This window comes from Prinia subflava, unplaced genomic scaffold, assembly GCF_021018805.1.
Source record: "Prinia subflava isolate CZ2003 ecotype Zambia unplaced genomic scaffold, Cam_Psub_1.2 scaffold_72_NEW, whole genome shotgun sequence".
NCBI lineage: Eukaryota > Metazoa > Chordata > Aves > Passeriformes > Cisticolidae > Prinia > Prinia subflava.
The window spans coordinates 142553-163482 of NW_026961079.1; the positions used below are offsets into that span (position 1 = coordinate 142553).

Sequence of the window (20930 nt, forward strand, 5' to 3'; positions counted from 1 at the left end):
GTGGGACCCTTAGGACTGGGAGGCCCAGCATGTGGCTATGGACACTCCTAAGGCCGTGCTGTTCGCGGGGCGCTACCGGGCCTTTAAACGGTTACAATTGATCTATAGGGCTGTGCTGGGTCCATCGAGGGGCTGTGCTGACTCCGGGGGAGGCCGCAAATGAGAGGGTGGGGACCCCGAGCTCAGCTTCCGGCGGTGTCATGGCGGCCGTACCGCGGAGCACGATGGGAAGCGTAGTCCTGAGGGGCGTCAGGTGATGTTGGTGGCCCCGCCCACAGGGGGGCGGGGTTCCACGGAAGGCGTGGCCGTGAGGGGGCGCGGCCGGCGGGAAGCGATGTCACGTGCGCGCAGGTCACGTGTCCCTGGAGCGCTTCCGGGGCGCGATGGGGCCGGGGGTGGCGGTGAGGGGGCGGGGGGGTCCCGGGGGTCCCGGGGGGTCCCGGGGGGTCCCGGGGGGTCCCGGGGCGTTCCGGGGCTCCCGGTTCCGGGGAGGGTTCCGGCATTTTCTCGGTCCGGGGCGAACCCAGGGGGAGTCCCGGTGCTGGCGTGTCCCGTCTTGGAGGGTCTCGGTTTCGGGGGGGTCCCGGTCCTGGGGGGTTTCCGGGGGTGATTCTCGGTTCCGAGGGGCTCTCGGTGACTCCTCCTTTCCCCCCAGCGCTCCCTCCGCCGGGCCTGGGCCGGCGCCCGGCGCTGCCTGCACGGCACGGTTCCCGCCCGCGCCCCCCCGCTCATCCCCATCGTGGTGGAGCAGACGGTGAGCACGGGGGGCGTCCCGGGGACCCCAGAGCCCCCCGACCCCCTTCGGACCCCCACAGATCCTCCTGGCCCGCCCCAAACCCCTCCGAGCCCTCCGACTACCCCCTTCAGCAGCCCCGGACCCACCTCCTTTTTCCCCCCCGAGCCTCCAGCCCCTCCCAGCCTCCTCCACATTCCCCGGACGCCCCCAGACCCAGGCCGGGACCCCCCTTTCCCCCCTAGGGCCGGAGGGGTCGCACCTACAACATCAATTCAGGGGTTCCCGTTTGTCCCCTGACCCTTCCTGACCCCCAAGCTCCGCCCAAACAATCCTGCCGGCCCCTCCAAACCCCCCAGAGCTCTGACACCCCCACAAGCCCCCCTGAGCCCCCCGTTCCTCCTGCAGGGCCGGGGGGAGCGGGCCTACGACATTTACTCGCGGCTGCTGCGGGAGCGCATCGTCTGCGTCATGGGCCCGGTGGGTACCCCCGGGGGGCTCGGGGACCCCAGAGCCGCCCCTGAGAGCCCCGGGGACGCCCTGAGCCCTCCGTGCCCCCCCCCCCAGATTGATGACAGCCTGGCGAGCCTGGTGATCGCCCAGCTGCTGTTCCTGCAGTCCGAAAGCAACAAGAAACCCATCCACATGTACATCAACAGCCCTGGTGAGGCTGGGGGGCTTTGAGGGGGGCTGGGGGACAAAGAGGGGGCTTTGGGGAAGGGCTGCAGGGTCTGAAAGGGGAGATGGGACCGTGTGGAGATGGTTGTGAACCTTCCCCAGGGGCAGAAAGGGGAGGGTTGGGGGAATTGGGGGAGTTTGTGTGGTCAGGGAGGGTCTGAGGGTGTCACCAAGGGGGTGTCCGCCCCCACCAGAGCCTTGGTGACCCTGCCTTGGCCACCTACAGCCCCGCAGGGCTTGGGAGTCCAGGGGCTGTTGTGGATTTTCGAGCCATGTGGAGTTTGAATGGGTTGGGGGGGGTCCCATGGGGGAGTCTGGGGGTCTTGGGGCCACTTTGGGGATGTCCCTGTGGGCCCTGTCTATCCCCCAGCAGTCCTGGTGATCTCCCCTGGCCACCTACAGCCCCCAGGGGGTCACTGCTGAGGGTCCCGGGGGCTGTTCCATCTCTCGGGGGTCTCTATAGGGGTGCGAATGCCTTTTGGGGTGTCCCTGACGGGGTTCCTGACCCCCAGGAGGCTCGGTGACCTCGGGGCTGGCCATCTACGACACGATGCAGTACGTGCTGACGCCGGTGTGCACGTGGTGTGTGGGGCAGGCGGCCAGCATGGGCTCGCTGCTGCTGGCGGCCGGCGCGCCCGGCATGCGCCACGCGCTGCCCAACGCCCGCATCATGGTGCACCAGCCCTCGGGGGGGGCCCGGGTATGGACCCCCGCCCCCACGGCCCGGGCAGGGGGCTCGGGGGGCAGGGAGTGGTGCCGGAGGAGAGTTTGGGTGGGGGAGGAGAGCTTGGGAAGAGCCCGAAATGTGGGAAGCACAGAAATGGGGAGGGGGGCTCCCATGTTGTGTGTGTGGGGAGGGGGCTCTGGAAGAGGGGGGGGCGGTGCCCGGAAGGGAGAAAGGGGGAACCTGGGTGGGGAGACACGTGCTGGGACCCCCCAGGGATACTGGGGAGGTGGGTGGGCATGGACTCCCCCAAGGCTGTGGGCAGGGCTGGGGAAGGCTCAAACTCCCCCAGAGCCCCCCTGAGCACCCCGGACTCCCCCACTCAGGGCCAGGCCACTGACATCGCCATCCAGGCCGAGGAGATCCTGAAGCTGAAGCGCCAGATCAACGGGCTCTACGCCAAGCACACGGGGCAGCCACTGCCCGTCATTGGTGAGGGACCCCCCAAGCCCCTCAGGACCCCCCAGATTTCCCCGGGGGTACCCCTGACCCCCCTGTGCCTCCCCAGAAGCCGCCATGGAGCGGGACCGGTACCTGAGCCCAGTGGAGGCGCAGGAATTCGGACTCCTGGACCAGGTGCTGGTGCATCCCCCACCCCGTGGCGAGGATGAGCCCCGGCTGGTGCAGAAGGAGCCCCCCAACAGCTCCTCCGGAGCCCCCCAAGTCCCCCCGGCATCCTGAGACCCCCAGGGGGCGTTGGGGCGCACCTTTGGAGTGGTGGAGCTCTGGGCCCCTTGCCTTCCCCCACCCCGTACTCCTGTGTGGAAATAAAGGGCTGTGGAACCCAAGTGAGTCCTGGAGGGATTTTGGGGGGAGTCAGAGCTGTGCTGGGGGGTGGGAGAGGTGACTGAGGGGGTGCAAGGAGGGGCCAGGGCAGTGAAGAGGGAGGTCTGTGAGTGGCTTGGGGAGATAGTGACAGACCTGGGGGCCCAGGAAGGCTTTTGAGGGCGGGGGGCTTTAGGGGGGGGGGCAGTGACAAAATCGTGAACGCCCTCCGAGTCCTCCCGGCCGCCAGGCGGCGCCTCCACACGGGCTCAGCGCCGGGTCCTCCCGGCCGCCAGGCGGCGCCCTCCACACGGGCTCAGCGCTGAGTCCTCCCGGCCGCCAGGCGGCGCCCTCCACACGGGCTCAGCGCCGGGTCCTCCCGGCCGCCAGGCGGCGCCCGCCGCATTCCCGCCATGCACCGCGCGCGCGGCCTGTGGCGGGCGGGGGGTCCCTGCGGCCCTCGGGGGCTCCCGGGCGGTCTCGGGGGTTCCCGGGGCCGCCTCGGGGAGTCCCGGGGCAGGGTTGGGCCCCGAGGCCGAGGCGGACCCGGCGCTGCTCCGCGCCAGCAGCCCCGAGCTGGCCCGGCGGCTCCGCGGGCTCGCGCTGGTCCGGGGCGGCTTCGTGAGCGAGGCGGAGGCGGCGGAGCTGCTGCGGGAGGTGGAGCCGGGGCTGGGCCGGGGGCGGTACCAGAGCGACCACTGGGACCGGGTGAGGGGTCCGGGGGTCACGGGGGGGTCGAAGAGGTCACTGGGCCCGGCCCGGGCCGTTCTGAGGTCAAAGGTCAGCGGTAACTCCCCGTTATCCCCCCCAGGCCATCACCGGATACCGGGAGACGGAGCGGGGCCTGCGGGGGGGCGCGGGGCGGGCGCTGCTGCTCCGGGTGAGCCCCGCGTTCCCCCCGCGCCGCCCGCCCCGGCCCAGCGCCCACGTCCTGGACCTGCTGCCCGGGGGCCGCGTGGGGCCGCACGTGGACAGCGTCAAGGTGGGGGCGCTGCGGGACCCCGGCGGGATTTGGGGGGGGATTTCGGCGGTGCCTGGGTAGGGCGAGCGGAGGAGGGGTTGGGAGGTCCCCGGTGGGCTTGAGGGGTCTCAGGTGTGTCCGTCCCTCGTGTCCCCCCCAGTTCTGCGGCTGCACCATCGCGGGGCTGTCGCTGCTCTCCCCCAGCGTCCTGCGGCTCCGGAGCCTCCGGGACCCCCGGGACTGGCTGGAGCTGCTGCTGGAGCCGGGGTCCCTCTATGTGCTCCGGTGGGTTTGGGGGAGCCCTGGGGAACCCCCGTAGGGGTTTTGGGGATCCCGGGAGGTGTTGAGGACGCCCTGACCGCCCGATCCCCTCCAGAGGTGCTGCCAGGTACGAGTTCACACATGAAATCCTCCCGGACGAGGAATCGTTTTTTGGGGGTCTTCGGGTGCCACGGGGGCGCCGGGTGGCCCTGATCTTCCGCAACGACCCCCCCGGTGAGACCCCTCCCAAATCCCCCTGGGACTCCCCAAATCCCCCTGGGACTCCCCAAATCCCCCTGGGACCCTTCACCCCAGCCCCTCCTGAGGAGGGCATGGCACTGTAAAAGCCCCCTCAGCAGGTCCTGAGCCCCCAAATTCCCCCAAAGACCCCAAATCCCCCAGGGACCCTCCCAAAACCCCCTTAAAATCCCCCTCAGACCTCCTAAACATCCCCAGGGACCACCGAACCTCCCACCAAAGCCCCGTACAAATCCCCCCTGACCGTCTCTGTTTCCCCTCGCCCCAGAGACGCCTCCGGACCCTCTCAGCGACCTCCCAGCGTTTATTGAGGATCCCCAGGACCCTCCCCCCGCAAAATGAGCCCCCCAATAAACAGCGATCCCCCACACTCGGCTCTTGGGGAGTTTTCTGGGGGAGCCTGCAGGAGAAGCCTTTGGGGAACCCCCAAACCCCCCTGGACTAAGAGCCAGGGGGTGTTTTTGGGGGTGGTTGGAGGGACCCCCAAAACTCCCCCCTGACAGATGGGGAGGAGTTTTGGGGGGTTCAGGGAGGGGTTTGGGGGGTATTTCTGAAGAGGAGTCACCTCTGGGGGGCTCGGGGGGTTAATTGGGGGCGGGTCTCACCCCAGGCAGGCGCAGGCCCCCGCCGAGAGCTGCGGCAGGCGCTGCCATCGCAGCCCCGAGTCCAGGAACGCCACGTCCTCGTAGCGGGTGGGGCGGCAGCAGGGACCCCCGCCCGGCCCCCCGGGGCCCAGCACGGCCCCCAGCGCCAGCCCGTGCAGGGTGGGGGGCGCGGGGCAGCCCCCCCCGCAGTAGCGGAACACCACGGTCTCGGGGGAGGGGTACCCCAGCCCCAGCGCCCCCACCCCCACCGAGACGCTGCGGAGCCCGCACGGGGGGGCGGCGGGGGGGGGGCGCGGGGGGGGCGCCGCAGGGTCCGAGCACGACGAGGAGGAGGAGGAGGAGGAGGAGGAGGAGGAAGGAGCAACCTCGTCCCGGCCTTGCCATCCTGAGCCCCCCCAAAACAGAGCGCCCCAAAGGGATTTATGGGGTGTGGAGGGGGAGGGGCTTGGGGAAGGGGGAGGGGGTTAACCCTGACCTCCCCAGGGGGGTCTGGGGGGACACTGACCCCCCCTCCCAGGGGAAATTTGGGGGAGGGGATCTTTAACTAGGGAGGGAAAGTTGAATTGGGTGATGTGAGACCCCCGGGACCCCACCCTGGAACCCCCTTAAAATTCCCCCTGGACCTCCCTTGGGGGAGGCTTTTGGATAGTGGAGACCCCTCCCCATATCAACAAGGGGGGATTGAGACCCCTGGGACCCCCAGAGTTCGGGGGTGCGAGGGAGACCCCCACCAGAAAAACAGCTGGGGGGGTGTTGGGGTCTCAATCCACTCCCCTAGGAGCCCCCTCCCCAAATAACTGGGTCCCCCCAAATGACTGCCCAACCCCCCAGGGCTGTTCTGGGGTGAAACCCCCTGGGGGAGGGGGGGGAGAAAATTTGTCCCTTCCCTTAAAGGAAAAGGGGCCAAGGGGGGGGGGGGGGCAAAGCCCCCCTGGAGGGGTGGAACATTCCAGCACCGTGGGGGATGTCGGCCTGGCACAAAGGAGAGGAAAAAAAGCCTAAAAATAGCAAAACATCCCAAATCTGACCCAAAAAAAGACACGGAGGGTGGGGGATAGAGTCTCTTCCCTGCCCCACCCCAGGGAATTCCAGGGCCCCCCAAATTCCTGGGGAGGGGGCAGGGGAGCAATGAGTTTGCTCACAGGAATTTGGGATAGGTGTGAGGCAGGAGGAGAGGGCAGGATGAGGGTAAAGGGAGGGGTCTGGAGTGGTGGGTGGGGTGGGGATATTGGGGGGATCCCTGTGGGTTTTGGGTGGGTCTCTGTGGATTTGGGGGGGTCCCTACTCCTTGAGGAAGAAGTGCATCTTGTCCGCGATGAGCTTGCGCTCGGGGTCCAGGCGCTTCAGCAGCTGGGCCAGGGCGTTGACGGTGGCGTCGCTGCTCAGCCCCGTGCGCTTGGTCTGGAACTTCTTGAGCAGGTCCTTGGTGGTCATGGGCTTGCGGGACAGGTACCGGCGCACGGCCTCCTCCGTCAGCTGCACCTCCCTGCGGGGCCGGGGGTCAGCGGGGCCGGGGGGGCAGCGGGGCTGCAGCCCCTCCGGAGCCCCCAGACTCACCCGCTGCTCGGGGTCGACTTCCCGGAGTGGGGCTGGGGCGTGGATTTGCCTGAGGGGGGGCCCGGATCCGCCTTCAGCCGCTTCTGGGGAGGGGGCTCTGAGCCCCCCGGGGGTGCCCGGCGGCCTGGGGGAGACAAGGAGGTCAGGAGGGCTTGGAGGGGCCTCCAGGAGCCCTCCCCAAGTGTTCCCCAGCCCCTCAAAAATTCATCCCAGGACCCCTCAATACCCACCCCCCCCCAGATCCCCCCTGACACTGCTGGACCCCCTTCAGTGTCTGCCAGCCCTCCCAGACCCTTCCCCAGACCCCCAGCTTTGCCCAGAGCTCCAACATTCCCCCCAGACTCCAGCCTCCCCCCAGCTCCCCTGAGGCCCCTCTGAACCCCCCCACGTCTCCACCTTGCTCCAGCCTGGCAGCCGCGGCCCGAAGGGTCCCCCCGGTGCCCCCCGAGTCCGTGGGGGTCCCGGGCCGGGAGCCCCCTCTGGAGCTGCTGCCCGAGGCCCTGCGCTCACGCTTGGGGGGGGTCTTCTTCTTCTGAGGGGGAGACAAACAGGGAAGGGTCAAGGGGTGTCCAATTCCCCCGTGAGCCCCCCAGGACCCCCCCGGGCCCCCCTCACCGCCATGAACAGCGCCGAGGACGTCTCGCTGTCGATGTCACTCTCCTCTGACGTCTGCGACTCATCGCTGCTTTCTGGGGGTTGATGATGTCATAAACCCGGGTTCTGGGGGTTCTCCCCCAATTCCTGCTGGGGGGAGGTCTTACCCCTCTTTTTCTTCTTCTCCTGGGGGGTGGGGGTCGCTTTTCCCTCCTCTTCTTCTTCCTTCTCCTCTGCCTTCTCCTCCTCGCTCTCCTCACTGCTCTCGCTCGCCTCGTCGATGCCTTTGTTGGGGGGGGGATCCTGAGGGTCCTGGACCCCAAAAATCCCCCCAGGATCCCCTCAGGGACTAAGAGCAGGGTCCCAACCCCTCCCTCAACCCCACCTTTCGGGCCTTCCTCCTCCTCCTTGGGCGCTTTGGCTTTGCCGGTCTCTTCCTCGCCGGAGCTGCTGCAGGGCAAGAGGGGATTGGGGAGGTCAGGAGGGGCTTGGGGGGGGTTGGGTGGGGGTCTGGGGTCCTAGGGAGGGTTTCAGCAACCCTGGGGAGGTTTGAGGGGGGACACTTTTGGTGGGCAGTGTGCTTGGGGGCATCACAGAGGGTGCCCACTCCCCCCAGGGACCCTCCCAAGTTCCCCAGCCCCCTCCAGTCTCATCACATCCTCTCAGTAACCCAACAAGACCCTAAAATCCCCCCAGGCTTCTCAGGACCTCTGTCTCTGGTCCCCCTGAGGGAGCCACAAGCCCAAAAATCCTCCCAGGAACTCCCAAACTCACCCAGGAACCTCCTTCAGGTACCCTCAAACCTCCACAGAACTCCCAAAATTCCCCTGAACCCGCCTGAACTCCCCCCGGGATGCCCCAAACGCCCCCAGTCCCACCTGGAGCCGTCAGACATGTAATCCACCTCCTGGCCCTCAAAGTCACCATCGTCACTGTCCTCAAGGGCTTCGTCCTCAGAGCCCTTCCTGCCCTTCCTCTTCTTCCTCTTGGGATGCCCTCCAGCAGCCTTTGGCCTTGCTGCCTTCTCCCCTGGGAATTTGGGGGGCTTTAGGGGGATTTGGGGAGGGTTCTGTGGCTTTGGGGCATTCAAGGGGTGCTCCTGGGAGGATCTGGGGAGGTTTGGGTGGATTTGGGGGAAGATTTGGGAGGCTTTGGGGAGGTTAGAGGATTCGTGAGCCTTAGGGAGGATCTGGGTGGGGTTTTAGGTAGATTTTGGGGCTTCCCTCCTGACCCCTGGCCTCACTGGTTTTGGAACAGAGGTATTTTGGGTGGATTTGGGTGGATTTTGGAGAGATGTGAGGAGGGTTTAGGGGCACTTTGAGGAGGAATCTGGGATTTGGGGATTTCCCCTCTTACCCTCAGCCTCGCTGCCCTCGCTCTCTTCGGAGCTGAGCTCCAGATCCTCCTCCAGGTCGTGGATCCGGAGCCCCCCTCCCTTGCCCGGGGCCTTCCTCCCCTTGTCCTTCTCCTCCTCCTCCTCGTCCTGGTCCCGCAGGCGCCGCTGCTGCATGATGCTGAAGTGGTTCAGCACCTTGTTCCTCCTGGAGGGAGTTAGGGGGGCTCAGCGGGGCTGGGAGGGGTTTGGGGGGACTCACAGGGGCTGGGGGGGCTGGACAGGAATTCAGGTGTGTGGGGGGATATTTGGGGGGGATTTCAGGGGGCCTGAGAGTGGATTTAGGGGGCCAGAGAGGGGACTAGGGGAGATTTCAAAGCAATTTGGGGCTCTGGGAGAACATCTGGGGGGCATTTGAGCAGCCTTGGAGGGGATTTGTGGGGGCTCTGAGGGGCCTGTGGGGGGTCTCTAGAAGGGGACCTGGGGGGGGGACGACAGGGAGAGAATTTGGGGGACCTTGGAGGGGATTTTGAGTGTCTCGGAGGGGATTTCGGGTCTCCTCCTCAGTTTTTGGGGTCCCTGCCAGGGTTTGGGGTCACCTCTCCCACTCCTCCTCGGCCTCCTCGGCGGTCAGGGTGCGGTGCCGGGCCAGCGGGGTGAAGTTGTACCAGTTCCTCACCGGGAAGGCCTCGAAGGCGCCGTCGGGGCACTGGGTGAACACGTAGTAGGAGGCGTTTTCTGTCACCCCGCCCTTCTTCACGCCCCGGAACCTGCCAGAGGGGGGATCAGCGTCCCAAAATCCGCCAGAATTCCCCCAAACCCCTGCTCCTTTCCCCACTTCATTCCCCTTCCCGTAGCCCTGATTTCAGGCCTGAGACGTTTCGGTTTGTGAAATTTCTTTCCCAGGTGATTTGCTGCGAACCACAAGAGATGTTTCGTTAACTACATCTGTGTCATTCACTCCTTTTAGAGGAGGAACTTCCTGATGGCCCCTGCCTCAATCGCCGCGGTTCAAGAGGTGTCAACCTCGCCCACCAACCACGCTGGTGTCTGTAAACAGCACCTAAAGAAATTGCATTTTGAGCAAACCTCTCTCTACCCTTTTGGATGATCCCAGAGGTGGAGGTGGTTCCTTTCGTGCCCTGCAAACCCCGAGCCCGCCCCCGCCGTGCCCTGCCCGCCGTGCCCACCGTGCCCGCCGTGCCCTGCCCGCTCACTTCCTGCCGGTTTTGCCGTTGACCCGCAGCAGCCAGGGCTGGTCCTCGGCGCGGAATTCCCGCAGGACGATCCCGTACTTCTTCCTGCGCGCCTCCTCGCGCAGCTTGCGGTGGAACTCGCTGCCGGCGCCGGACTCGGGCAGCTCCTCCTCGGCGTAGATCCTCTTGTTGCTCATGTCCCGCTCCATGCGCGCCTGCGGCGGGGCCGGCGCTCAGCCCAGAGCCCCAGGGCGATCCCGGTGCTGCCCCCAAACCTCCCCGTTCCCAACCCGAATCCTGGAGGAGTGGGGGTGGATCGGGGGCCCCCCTCACCTGTGCCCAGGTGCTCAGGGTCACCCTGTCGGCGCTGTTGAAGGCCATGATGTTGTAGCGTTTTGGGGTGTTCCTGGGGGGGCAAAAAGACCCCTCAGACCCCCCGACAGCCCCAGGGAGCCCCAGAACAAGCCCTGAGCCACCCTGGCCCCTTCAGACCTTCTGAGAGCACCCCCCAACCCCCCCTGAGAGCCCCAAACCACCTCAAACCCCCCAAATGTGACACCCCCAACCCCCCTCCCTGAGACGCTCAAAGCACCCCCGCGACCCTCCCAGAACCCCCCAAATCTGACACCAAAACCCCCTAAATCTCCCCGAGCCCCTTATATTCCCCCGGGCATCCCCAAACCCTTCTCGAGCCCCCCCGAAGCCCCCGAAGCCCCCCACTCACTTGGGCACCCTGACCACGTACTCGGTGACCACCTGGGAGCTGCTGCCCTGCGGGACAAGGGCGGGTTTGGGGGGTCCCCGGGCAAACTGGGGGAGTTTAGAGGAGTCCCCGGAAGGGTCTGGGGGCTCCACGGACATTTCGGGAGGCCCAAGGGGTCGTGGGGGGGGTCCCAGGAGGTTTTGGGGGGGGGGGTTAGGGGTTCCCCCAGAGAGTCTCTGGGGAGGTTTGGGGGTTCCGGGGAGGGTTTTTGGGAGCCCCTCCACTCACCAGCGCGGCCATCACGGCAGCGAGAGGGGGGCGCACCCCCAGATCCGCTCAGGGGGGTCCTGGGGGCGAAAAGGAGCGGGGCTCAGGGCCTGGGGACCCCCAAAGCCGGGACCCCTCAAACCGGGGATCCCTCCCCCCCACCATAGGGATCTCCGGCATCCCCAAACCCTTCGGGCCCTCCGCAGGCCTCTCCGAGGTACCCCAGGACCCTCCCAAGCCCCTCACGGGGATCCCCAGGACCCCCCAAACCCCTCCGGGGTCCCTCCGCTCCCACCGCCCGCTCCGGCTCCGCTCCCCGCCGGAACCGGAAAACCGGCGTCACGTGACCGGAACACCGCGCGGTACACAATCCACGTGACCGGAAATCCCGTCCAGCCCCACCGATGCGTCACCATGGCAACCGCGGGGTCCGGGCCCAGGCCCTGCGCCCCCCCCAAAACTCCCCGGTTTCATTTCAAGTCCCCACTTTGCACCCCAAACCCTGCAGCGTTTGTCCCCGCAGCGCATTTTTCACCACTTTTTTTACCCCCAAACCGTCTCTCATTCCCCCCCGACATGTTTTATTTCCCCCCCCCGTTTTCCCCGGTCCGTCCACGTTTCATCGGAAATCCGCAGTGGTTTTTGATCCGTTTATTTGTGAAGTTAAAAACAAGCGGTAAAAAGTAAAAACTTTGAGCCTTCGGTGGTCGGAGTTTTCCAGATGCTCCGGAACGACACGGACACGGCGGGGGGGGGGCGGCCGGGGGGGCCCGGGGACTCCCGGGGGGGATTTGGGGACCCCCGGGGGGGATTTGGGGACCCCCGGGGGGGATTTGGGGACTCCCGGGGGGGATTTGGGGACCCCCGGGGAGCTGGGGGGGTTGCAGGGGGCCTTGGGGGGGTCTTGAGGGGTCCCCAAGGGGGGGTTTGGGACCCTTGGGTGAGTCTTGGGCTCCCAGGGGTGCATCTGGGGGTCCCCACAAGGGGATTGGAGGGGTTGGGGGTGGGTTGGGGGGTCCCAGGGGGATTTTGGGGTCCCCGGGGCTGTGTGGGGGGTCCCCAGCGGCTCCCAGGAATGTTCGAGCGGCTCCAGGGGGGGCTCGGGGGGAGGAGGGAGGCGGGGGAGGGGGGAGACCCCTCTGCAGGGGCTCTGGGGGTCCGAGGGGGCGCCGCTCGCCCCGTCCGGCCGCAGCCGCTCGCCCAAAACAAAAGGGGGTCACAGACGGGGGGGCACGCTGGGGTCACTGAGCCTGCGGGGGGGAAGCAGGGTGGGTGCGGGGCGCCCCAGAGCCCCTGCGGGGATTCTGGGGCTCCCGGGGGGATTTCTGGGGTCCTCTGGGGGGGGTCAGCATGTGCGGCCCCTGCCCTTCCCTTCCCCCGGCAGCTGGGGGCTGCCACGGCCCCGGGGCTTTCCAGGGAGTTTTGGGGGTTCGTGGTTGTGTTTGGGGGCCCGGGGGGAGTTCTGGAGGCCCCAGGGGTGCTTTGGGTGTCCCGGGGTGGGGTTTGGGGTCCCGGGGTGGAATTTTGGGGGTCGTGCTGGGGGGGGGGTTGGTCCTGCAGTGCCCAGCAGGAAGGGCGAGGGTGGGTTTGGGGGTCCTGGGCAGGGGGGACGTCTCTGTCACCACAAACACTTCCCTGGGCAGGGAGATGGTCCCGGGGGAGGCCTGGGGGTTCTGGGGAAGGTCTGGGGGTCCCGTGGGGGCCGTACCTGCTGTCCCTGCTGCGCGGGGGGGGGGCGCGGGCCCGGCCCCCCCGGGGGTCTGCCCGTAGTACGCCGCTTGCTGCCGGTAGTACTCGGCCCAGGCCGCGCTGTAGTCGGGCTGGGGGCCGGGGGGGGGCCCCGGGACCGCCCCCCGAGGCCACCTGGGCCGCTGTGGGGACACGGCGGGGGTAGCCGGGGCAGGGGGGCGTCCCCAGAGCCCCCCCACCAAGAGTGGGATTGTTTTGGGGGGCTTTACCTTGTTTCTTGTAGTACTCCTCCCAGGCCTTGGTGTAATCCTGCTGCGGGGGGGGCCCCCGGCTGCTGCGGCTGCTGGCCTGGGGGGGCACGGGGGGTCACGGGGGGGTCAGTGTTAGGGTTAACCCCTAAGCAGGGTCACAGGAGGCAGATCTGGGGTCCCCAGAGGCAGCTTGGGGGGGTTACAGGAGCAGCTTTGAGGTCCCCAGGGGCAGTCTGGAGGGTCCCAGGGTGGGGTTCAGGGGTCTCTGTGAAGGGTTTGGCTTCTGGGGGGGTCTGGAGGGTCCTCAAGGGGAGGCTTGTGGGTCCCGGGGGGGTTTCGGGGGGACCAAACTCCCGCAGTTTCCCCCTGCCCCCCTCCCCAGAAGCACGGGGAGCCCAGTGTGGATTTTGGGGAGCCCCGGGGGTGGTTTGGAGGCTCCTGCACCCTCCCAGTTTCCACCCCCGCTCCCCGAATTTGGGGTGCCCACCTAGTTTCTTGTAGTACTCCTCCCAGGCCTTGGTGTAGTCGGCCTGGCCGGCGGGGGGGGGGCTGGGGGGGCTCCCCCTGCACGGGGGGGCGCGGCGGGCGGGTGGCTGCGGCGGCACCGGCCCGGGGGGCTGCTGGTAGTAGTGCGAGTAGTAGGCGGCCCAGGCCGCGTTGGGGTCCGGGGCGGGCGCCTTGCCTGGGGGGGGCCCCAAATCCACGGTGTCAGCCGGGGGGGGCCCCCCAAATCCGGAGGAGGGTGGCCCCAGATTTGGGATTCCCCCCGCCCCCAATGAACACGGGACAGTCCCACGTCGAGGGGGCACCGTCGGGCACTGCCACCCTTGGGCCCAAAGGGTCCAGGTGGAGTCGGGGGTCCCTGAGTTCAGGGAAGGAGCCCCAAACTCAGGGACCCTCCCTAATGCACGTGGGCAGCGCTTGGGGTCTGACACTGCCCCAAGATCACTTAGGGACTTGGGGGGCCCAAAATTCCCAGCATGAGCCCACCGAAGTCTGTGACCACCCCTCAAAATCTCAGACCACCCCCAGAACCAAGGGCTCACCTCTGCTGGTGCCTACCCCCACTTCAGCCCCCCAAACCCCAACTTGGCAGCCCCAGGGAGGCTCCCCAAACCCTTGGGAGGCCCCCTCCAAACTCGGGTGCCCCCCAAGTCCCGAGGGGTCGCGGTACTCACTGGGGTCGTGGGGGGCTGGCGGCTGCCACTGGGGGTACGTGTTGCCCCAGCCTTGGGGGGGGTACTGGTGGGGGGGAGGCCCCCCCGGGCTGCAGAAAAGGGGGGGTCAGCGGGGTCGGATTGGGGGGGACCCCTAGGACCCCCCTAAAAAGGCCGGTACTCACTGCGGGGGGGCTCCGGGGGGACCCTGGTTGAAGGGGCCAGGGTTGAAGGGGCCCATGGGGCCGGCAGGTCCGGGGGGACCCCCTGGGCCGGGACCGGGGCCAACGGGGCACAGAGGACCCTGGGCAGAGAAAAGAGGGGTCAGGGAGGTTTGGGGGACCCCGGGAGCGTTCTGGGGTCCCTCAGCAGATTTGGGGCTGTGGGTTTGGACAGGCTGCAGCACCACGCGCCCCCACCAGAGGGCGACACCGAGACCCCAGAGAGCTCTGGGGGTTTGGGGGCTTTCCTGGGGATTTTGGGGCTGCCCTGGAAACGTTTTTTTAGGGTGCTCTCACCTCAATTTTCTCCTCGATGAGCTGCTTGGCGTGGTCGATCTGCTGGGGGGTGCCACGGATCACGAACAGTTTGAAGTTGGGGTCCCCGTTGGGGGGGAGCTGCCGCGAGATCTCCACGAACGCCCCCGTCTGCTGGTTGATGGCCTTGACGTTCTCCCCCCCTGCACCCCAAAACCCCCCGTGGTCAGAGGGGGCACCCCAAAACCCCACAATCCCCCTGGGAGCCCCCAGTCCTCCCTGGGACCAGCAAAACCCTCCCAGGACCCCTAAAACCTTCCCTGGAGAACCCCAAAACCCTCCCAGGACCCCCAACCCCCCTAGGAGCCCCTGAACCCCAATGTGTGGACCCCCAACCTCCCCCTCGATGAGCACCCCCTACAGAGGGGAGGAGAAAGGGCTTTTGGGGGTGGGTCAGGTGGTGGTGGGGAGCCTGGATGTATTCGGGGGGCATCTGGGGAGCTTATGGGTGGGTTGTGGGGAGGTTTCAGGATTCTTTGCAGGAAGTTGAGGGGACCTAGGGTAGTTACAGGGGTTCAGAGGAGAATTAGAAGGGTCTAGGGAGGGATTTGGGGCAGTTTGGGAGCTAGGGGATGGATTGGGAGGTGCAGGAGGGCGATTTAGCAGGTCCCGGGGCTTGGCCCCCTCACCTCTGCCGATGACGAGCCCGCACTTGTGGGTGGGGATGGAGAAGGTCATCTCCCCCCCGGGGGGGCCCCAGCTGCCCTGGCCCCGGCCCCGGCCACGACCCCCCGGCGGCAGCCCCGGCCCGGGGGGTCCCGGGGGGGCCGCTCTGTAGGGAGGGGGAGTCAGGGGTGGGCAGAACCCCCAGAAGAGGGGGAACACCCCCCAAAAAAAAATCCCTGCTCTGAAACAGGTCCTGACTCATCCCCAAGGTAACACCCCCACCCCAAAAAGCTCTCCCAACCTTCCCCTAGAACAGCTCCTGCTACCCCCCAAGGTGCAGCCCCCTCCCCAAATACCCACAGGCTCTGCAGGAAATCGTTGATGAATCCCCCCTCCCCAAATACCCACGGGCTCTGCAGCAGGTCAGGGATGGTTCCCCCCCTCCCCAAATACCCGCAGGCTCTGCAGCAGGTCAGGGATGGTTCCCCCCTCCCCAAATACCCGCAGGCTCTGCAGCAGGTCAGGGATGGTTCCCCCCTCCCCAAATACCCGCAGGCTCTGCAGCAGGTCAGGGATGGTTCCCCCCTCCCCAAATACCCGCAGGCTCCGCAGCAGGTCAGGGATGGTTCCCCCCTCCCCAAATACCCGCAGGCTCTGCAGCAGGTCAGGGATGGTTCCCCCCTCCCCAAATACCCGCAGGCTCTGCAGCAGGTCAGGGATGGCTCCCCCCTCCCCAAATACCCGCAGGCTCTGCAGCAGGTCAGGGATGGTTCCCCCCCTCCCCAAATACCCGCAGGCTCTGCAGCAGGTCGTTGATGATCCTGGCCGCGTGCTCGCAGCGCTCGGGGGGTCCCATGATGTGCGCGATTTTCTCCGGTCCCGTCCCATCGTCTGCGGGGTTTGGGGGGGGTCACGGGGGGTCCCCACGCCCCCGGGGCAATGGGGAGGGGTCTTTCTTGGGGCGGGAAGGGGCTCCCCAAACCTTGCTTGAACTGGATCCGCACCCCGGCATCGTTCTGGATCTTCTTGATCATCTCCCCGCTGCGGCCGATGACGACCCCGACCGAGTGTCGTGGCACTGGCACCTGGGGGAGGGCGGGGGGCTCTGAGGGTCCTGACCCTCCTCGGGGAAAAGGGCTTGGGCGAGAGAGGGGTTTGTGGGGTTTTTCTGAGTGAAAAATGGGGGGTTTGGGTAAGAGAATGTGGGGTTTTGGGTGAAAATGAGAATTTTGCCTTGGAACTGGTGGTTTTTTTTGTGTTGAAGAACGAGATTTTTTTTATTAAATAGTAAGGATTTTTATTGAAAAACAGGAATTTTTTAAACTCAAAAGTAAAGAGCAGTTTTTGATTGAAAGTTGAAATATTTTAAAATTGGAAAACAGGATTTCTTTGAAAAAACGTGAGTTTAGGAATAAAGAACGACGGATTTGATTTGAAAACCTGGATTTCCATACAGTGAAAAATGGGGGCTTGTGCTGGAACGTCTGTGACAATTCACACAGACGTTGGGTTGGAAAAGGGGGCGTCTGGGCTGAAACACGGCCTGGTTTGGTTCGACAACCGGGGTTTTTTGGGGCAAAACACTGAGATTTTGAAACAAAAAACGGGATTTCTGTGCGGCAAAGGGGGTTTTGGGGTGACAAAGGGGATTTGGGGCACACTCACGTCGATGCCCCCGCCCAGGCGGGCGCCGTAGTCCGAGCGGTCGCCGAAGCCGCCCTGGTCGCGCTCCCGAAGGATGTCCAGCACCATCTCACAGGCTTGCTGGGAACGGGGCGTTGGGGGTCACTCTGGGCTCATTCCAGGGGAGCTCGGGCTCATTCCCGGGCGGGGTTCGGGCGCCTCTCACCTGCACCTTGTAGGGCTCCCCGATGATCCGCAGGGGTTTGTCCACGTTGGTGTTTTGGGAACCGTCTTGGATCAGGATCATCTTCACCCCCGCCCGTTCCTGGGGGGCACCGAGACCCCCTCAGTGCTGATCCCCCCCCCCAAACCACGCAGGGACCCCCCAGGGCACTTCTGGGGTTCCTGGGGCTGCTGAACGCTCTTCCCCCCTTCCAATCCCACAGGCATGACCAGAGACCCCCAAACTCCCGACAGCGACTCGAAAACCCTCCCAACTCTCCCCCAAGCCCCCCACAAGGGATTTTTGGGGGCACCTGGAGCTGTTTGATGGTCTCCCCACCCTTCCCGATGACCAGTCCTGCTTTTCCTGCTGGGATCATCAGCTCCTGGACCGTCCCCGTTCTGGCCATTGGTGGCGTCAGGGAAGGGTCCCGGGGGACCCCCCCTGCCCCGTGAGACGATGTCGTCCAGCAGCGCCTTTGCCTTCCTGGGGAGGGGTTGGGGGATCACTGGGGGGGATTTGGGAGGGTTTAGGGGACGTTTGGGAGGGTTTGGAGTCACATGGGGATTTGGAGGAGGATAGGGGGTCATCTGGGGGTTTAGGAGAGATTTGGGAAGGTTTGCGGAGACCTGAGCAGAATTTGGAGGGTCCCTGGGGGCTTGGGGGGGACTTGGGAGGTCACTGAAGGGGTGCAGGGGAGAGCCAGGGGGTCATGGGGAGATTTTGGGAGTCTTTGTGTGGGTCTGAGGCTCCCTAAGGGGATCCCAGGGGGTAGTTTTGGAGTCCCCAAGGGTTATTTTGGGATCCCTCAGGGGGTTCTGGGGTTCCCAAGGGTATTTAGGGGTCACTCACTGCACAGACTCCGGGGACCCGGTCAGGGACACGCTGCGCTCCGGTAATCCGCCACTGTCTAGGGAGGCACAGGGGGGTCAGCGGGGTCCCCCCGTGTTTGGGAGTTGTCCCCCATAATTTGGGGGGGCCCAGGAGGGTTTGGGGGCCTCAGCCACCTGTACCTGGGGAGATCTGCACTTTGCACCCCGAGTCCTGCTGGATCTTATTGATCTGCTCACCCCCACGGCCGATGACTGCAGGGGGAGGACACGGAGCAGCGTTTGGGGATGTCCCCGGGGTTCTCCAGGAGGTCCCCAACCCCCTGGGACCACTGGAGCACCCCCCACCAGACCCCCAGACTCACTGAGGCCCGACCATCCCGTCAGGGACCCGGTACTCCTCCGTCACCGTTGTCCTGGGAGGCACCAGGGGGGTCACGGGGACCCAAAAAACCCCACAACCACCCCAAATCCCCCCAAGACCCACCAGCACCCCCCACAACTCCCCAAGGACGTTTAAAAACCACTGTGAGACCCCATAAATCTCACCAAAACCTTCAACCCCCCTCCCGAGCGCCCCCTCGAGCCTCCCTCCAAACCCTTCAGTACTCCCCTAAAAACCCCTCAGATCCCAAGGGCCTCCCCAGGAACCCTCCCCCCTCCTTCCCAACCCTTCCCTCAGGAACCCCCCAAAGAACCCCTCCCACCCCCAACACCCTCCAGGCCCCCTGGACCCCCATACCTGGGTGGGGGGTGGATGGGCCCCATCGGTGCCGGCAGCGCTGGGGGGGGAACCTGACCTGTCTGTGGGGGTCCCCCCGGTTTGGGGGGGCCCCAACTTTCCCCCAAGACCCCCCAACTTCCCCAAACCCCCCAGCCTCTCCCATCCCCCAAACCCCTTTAGAATCCCCCAATCCACCGCAAGGACTCCCTAAGAAACATCTCCACACCCCTGAAACTTGTCCTGGACACCCCTAAACCCCCCCAGAACCCCCAACCTCCCCCTGGACCTACTTAATCCACCTCAAACCTCCCCCGGGAGCTCCTGAAACCCCTCCAGGACACCCAGGTTTCTCCTTGGCCAGCCCAGACCCCCCTGGGGCCCCAAGCACCCTTTGGGGACCCCCAAACTTTGCCCCGGGACATTCCACAGCACCCCCTCCTGAGAACACCTGGTGCTACAGGAGGCCCCCAAAATGTCCTGACGCCCAAAGCTCCCCCCCACAAGCCCCCCCAGCCCACCCCGGGGACCCCCAAACCCCCCTCACCTTCCCCCTGTGCCGCCAGTTTCTTGCTCTCAGGCTGGTCTGCAGGGGGGGGGGAATGATGTGGCATTAGGGACCCCTCGATTGTGCCCCCCCCCCAAGGTTCTGGGGGTTCCCCCGCGGCCTGCGGGGCTCTCCCCGGGTTTGGGGGTCTCGTGCCCCCCTTACCGCCGTCCTCCAGCTGCCGTTTCTGCCCCCCGAAGCTCCCGAAGTCGGGGGGAGGGGCGTTGTTGTTGGGCACCGGTGGGGCCGCGTCCCCCCCGATCTTGGCTGCAATCTGGGGGGGCAGGGGAGGGGGTCACCGCAGAACTGAGGGGGGCTGAAGGTCCCAGGGAGCCTCAAAACCCAGCAGGGACTCCTAAAATCCCCTCCCACGGGACCCCCAAACAGCCTCAGAGCCCCCCCGACTTGTACAGGAGGTCTCGAAATGACCCCCTTCAAACTCACCCCAAGACACCCCAAACCCCCAAGGACCACTCAAAGAACCCCCAAAACCACCCAGGAGGTCCCAAAGCCCTGCAGGTGCCCCCAACACTCTCCGGGGACATTTGAAACTCCTTGAGAACTCGCAGGGAACCCCCCAAAACGCCCGGTGGGGTCACCCCAAAGTAAAGCCCCCCCCCGCTACCGCGGCACGAGCAGGAGCCCCCCAGAGCTGCCCCAAAATCTCCCGGAGGGGATCGCTCAAACACCGAGAAACGGCCCAGAAAGGCCCCCCCAGGACCGAGACCCGCCAAAACCGCGCTCGAACCCCGCAGGACCCTCCACAGCCCTCCCCGCGCCCCTCGGATTCCGTCCGGCCGGCGGGGGACGCTCCCCAGAGCCCCAAATTTTGGGAGCCCCCCGAAGTCCCTCCCTGAGAACCGGGGGTGCCGGGGGCGGGTGGGGAGCTGAGCACCCCCAAAGCGCCTCGCCGTTAGCCGGGCTGTTAATTACGGTAATTACCGTAATTGTGGCGCCAAAGGGCGCGCGAGAGCGGGGGAGGCTCTGGGGCTCGGGAGGAATTACGGTAAAACGCCGTAACTACCGTAATCACCGGGACCTCCCGGAATCGGCGGAAAACAACCGGGGAGGGATGCGGGAGATTTTATTGTGGTGCGGGAGGGACGGGACCGGGGCGGGGGAAACGCGCGTGTGGGGGTCCCGGGGGCGGGGGAGGGGCGACCTCCCCTCCCACGACCCCCGTGGGGGGCGGGGCCTTACCGGGAACGTGGGGGCGGAGCCGCGGCGCCCCGGGGGGGGTCGCGGGGGGTCCCCGACCCCTCCCGCCGCCTCCCGCCGCCCCGCCGCGCCCCTCACCTGCCGCGCGCGCTGCACCGCGTCGGCGAACGCGTCCTTGCGCCCCGTCCCGCCGCCGCCGCCGCCACCGCCGCCGCCCCCCGGGCCCCCCCCCCGGGCCCGGCCGAGGGGGGGGCGGCGGGGGCGGCCCCGGGCTGGGGGGGCGGGGGCGGCGCGGGGCCGAACTCGGACATGGCGGAGGCGGCGACGGGCACGGGCCGCGCTCGCCTCGGGCCGCGCGGGGCACGCTGGGAGCGCGGCGGGGAGGCCCGCCCCCACCGGCGGCGGATAGCCAATGGCCGCGCCGGAGCGCCCTGAGTGACGGAACTCTCGGCCATTCAGCGGCTGCGGGCAGCGCGCAGCGGCCAATAGGAAAAGGAAAGGCGCCGGCGCGCCGCGATTGCGGCGTGTTGTGTGAGTGGCAGCCGGACCGACCAATGGAAGGGCGCCGCTTCGTTGCCGTGCGTGGGCGGGACTGCGGGGTGTGCAGCCAATCGTGCTACGCGCTGCGCCTGGACAGCCCCGCGAGACGCCGCGATTGGTCGAGGAAGCGGAAATCACGGAAACGGCGGGGCGAGAGGTGAGTGACGTCGGCCCCGACCAGTAGCTTGCAGTCCGCTCTCCTCCCACCCGCGCCGCGCAGCGATTGGAGAATGAAGTTGATTGACGGAGAGCGAAGCCAATGGAGCGCGGGCAGGGGGAGAGGCGGAGCGCCCTTAAAATGACAGGAGCGCCAATCAATTGGCGGCGGGACACGGGGTGGCCAATCAAAACCAGGGTATGGGGTGGAGCGTGATTGGCAGCTCGCCCAGCCAATAGCATGCGTCCCTGGCCGCG

General features: G+C 66.6%; 4 protein-coding genes across 4 annotated transcripts; 2 read left to right on the forward strand and 2 right to left on the reverse strand.

Annotated features, from left to right (window-relative positions):
• Positions 1–334: 334 nt before the first annotated feature.
• CLPP (caseinolytic mitochondrial matrix peptidase proteolytic subunit) lies at positions 335–2923 on the forward strand. Its single transcript, XM_063389220.1, has 7 exons — positions 335–401; positions 656–754; positions 1142–1213; positions 1301–1397; positions 1924–2111; positions 2462–2567; positions 2644–2923. Exons 1-7 carry the CDS (start codon positions 384–386, stop codon positions 2814–2816), a joined length of 753 nt encoding a protein of 250 aa, XP_063245290.1. The 5' UTR covers positions 335–383; the 3' UTR covers positions 2817–2923.
• Positions 2924–3122: 199 nt separating this feature from the next.
• Positions 3123–4748, forward strand: ALKBH7 (alkB homolog 7; the record flags this gene model as incomplete). Its single annotated transcript, XM_063389191.1, has 5 exons — positions 3123–3608; positions 3712–3882; positions 4022–4146; positions 4238–4356; positions 4649–4748. Coding segments are annotated over 5 exons (975 nt in total), but the record flags the coding sequence as incomplete, so codon positions are not given.
• Positions 4749–4843: 95 nt separating this feature from the next.
• GTF2F1 (general transcription factor IIF subunit 1) lies at positions 4844–10982 on the reverse strand. The gene is given in 16 exon segments (XM_063389214.1): positions 4844–5267; positions 5269–5370; positions 6271–6471; positions 6543–6666; positions 6939–7074; positions 7158–7231; positions 7304–7420; positions 7522–7586; positions 8015–8165; positions 8493–8677; positions 9069–9239; positions 9687–9880; positions 9999–10071; positions 10390–10436; positions 10657–10715; positions 10931–10982. Coding segments are annotated over 15 exon segments (1938 nt in total). The 5' UTR covers positions 10669–10715; positions 10931–10982; the 3' UTR covers positions 4844–4981.
• On the reverse strand, positions 10668–20930 carry KHSRP (KH-type splicing regulatory protein). The gene is given in 25 exon segments (XM_063389193.1): positions 10668–10715; positions 11509–11885; positions 12344–12470; positions 12472–12506; positions 12594–12645; positions 12647–12672; positions 13063–13257; positions 13754–13842; positions 13918–14036; positions 14251–14411; positions 14898–15019; positions 15021–15040; positions 15665–15765; positions 15857–15959; positions 16540–16638; positions 16724–16822; positions 17034–17124; positions 17126–17206; positions 17573–17630; positions 17734–17805; positions 17899–17966; positions 18293–18332; positions 18819–18857; positions 18984–19092; positions 20115–20930. Coding segments are annotated over 25 exon segments (3132 nt in total). The 5' UTR covers positions 20916–20930.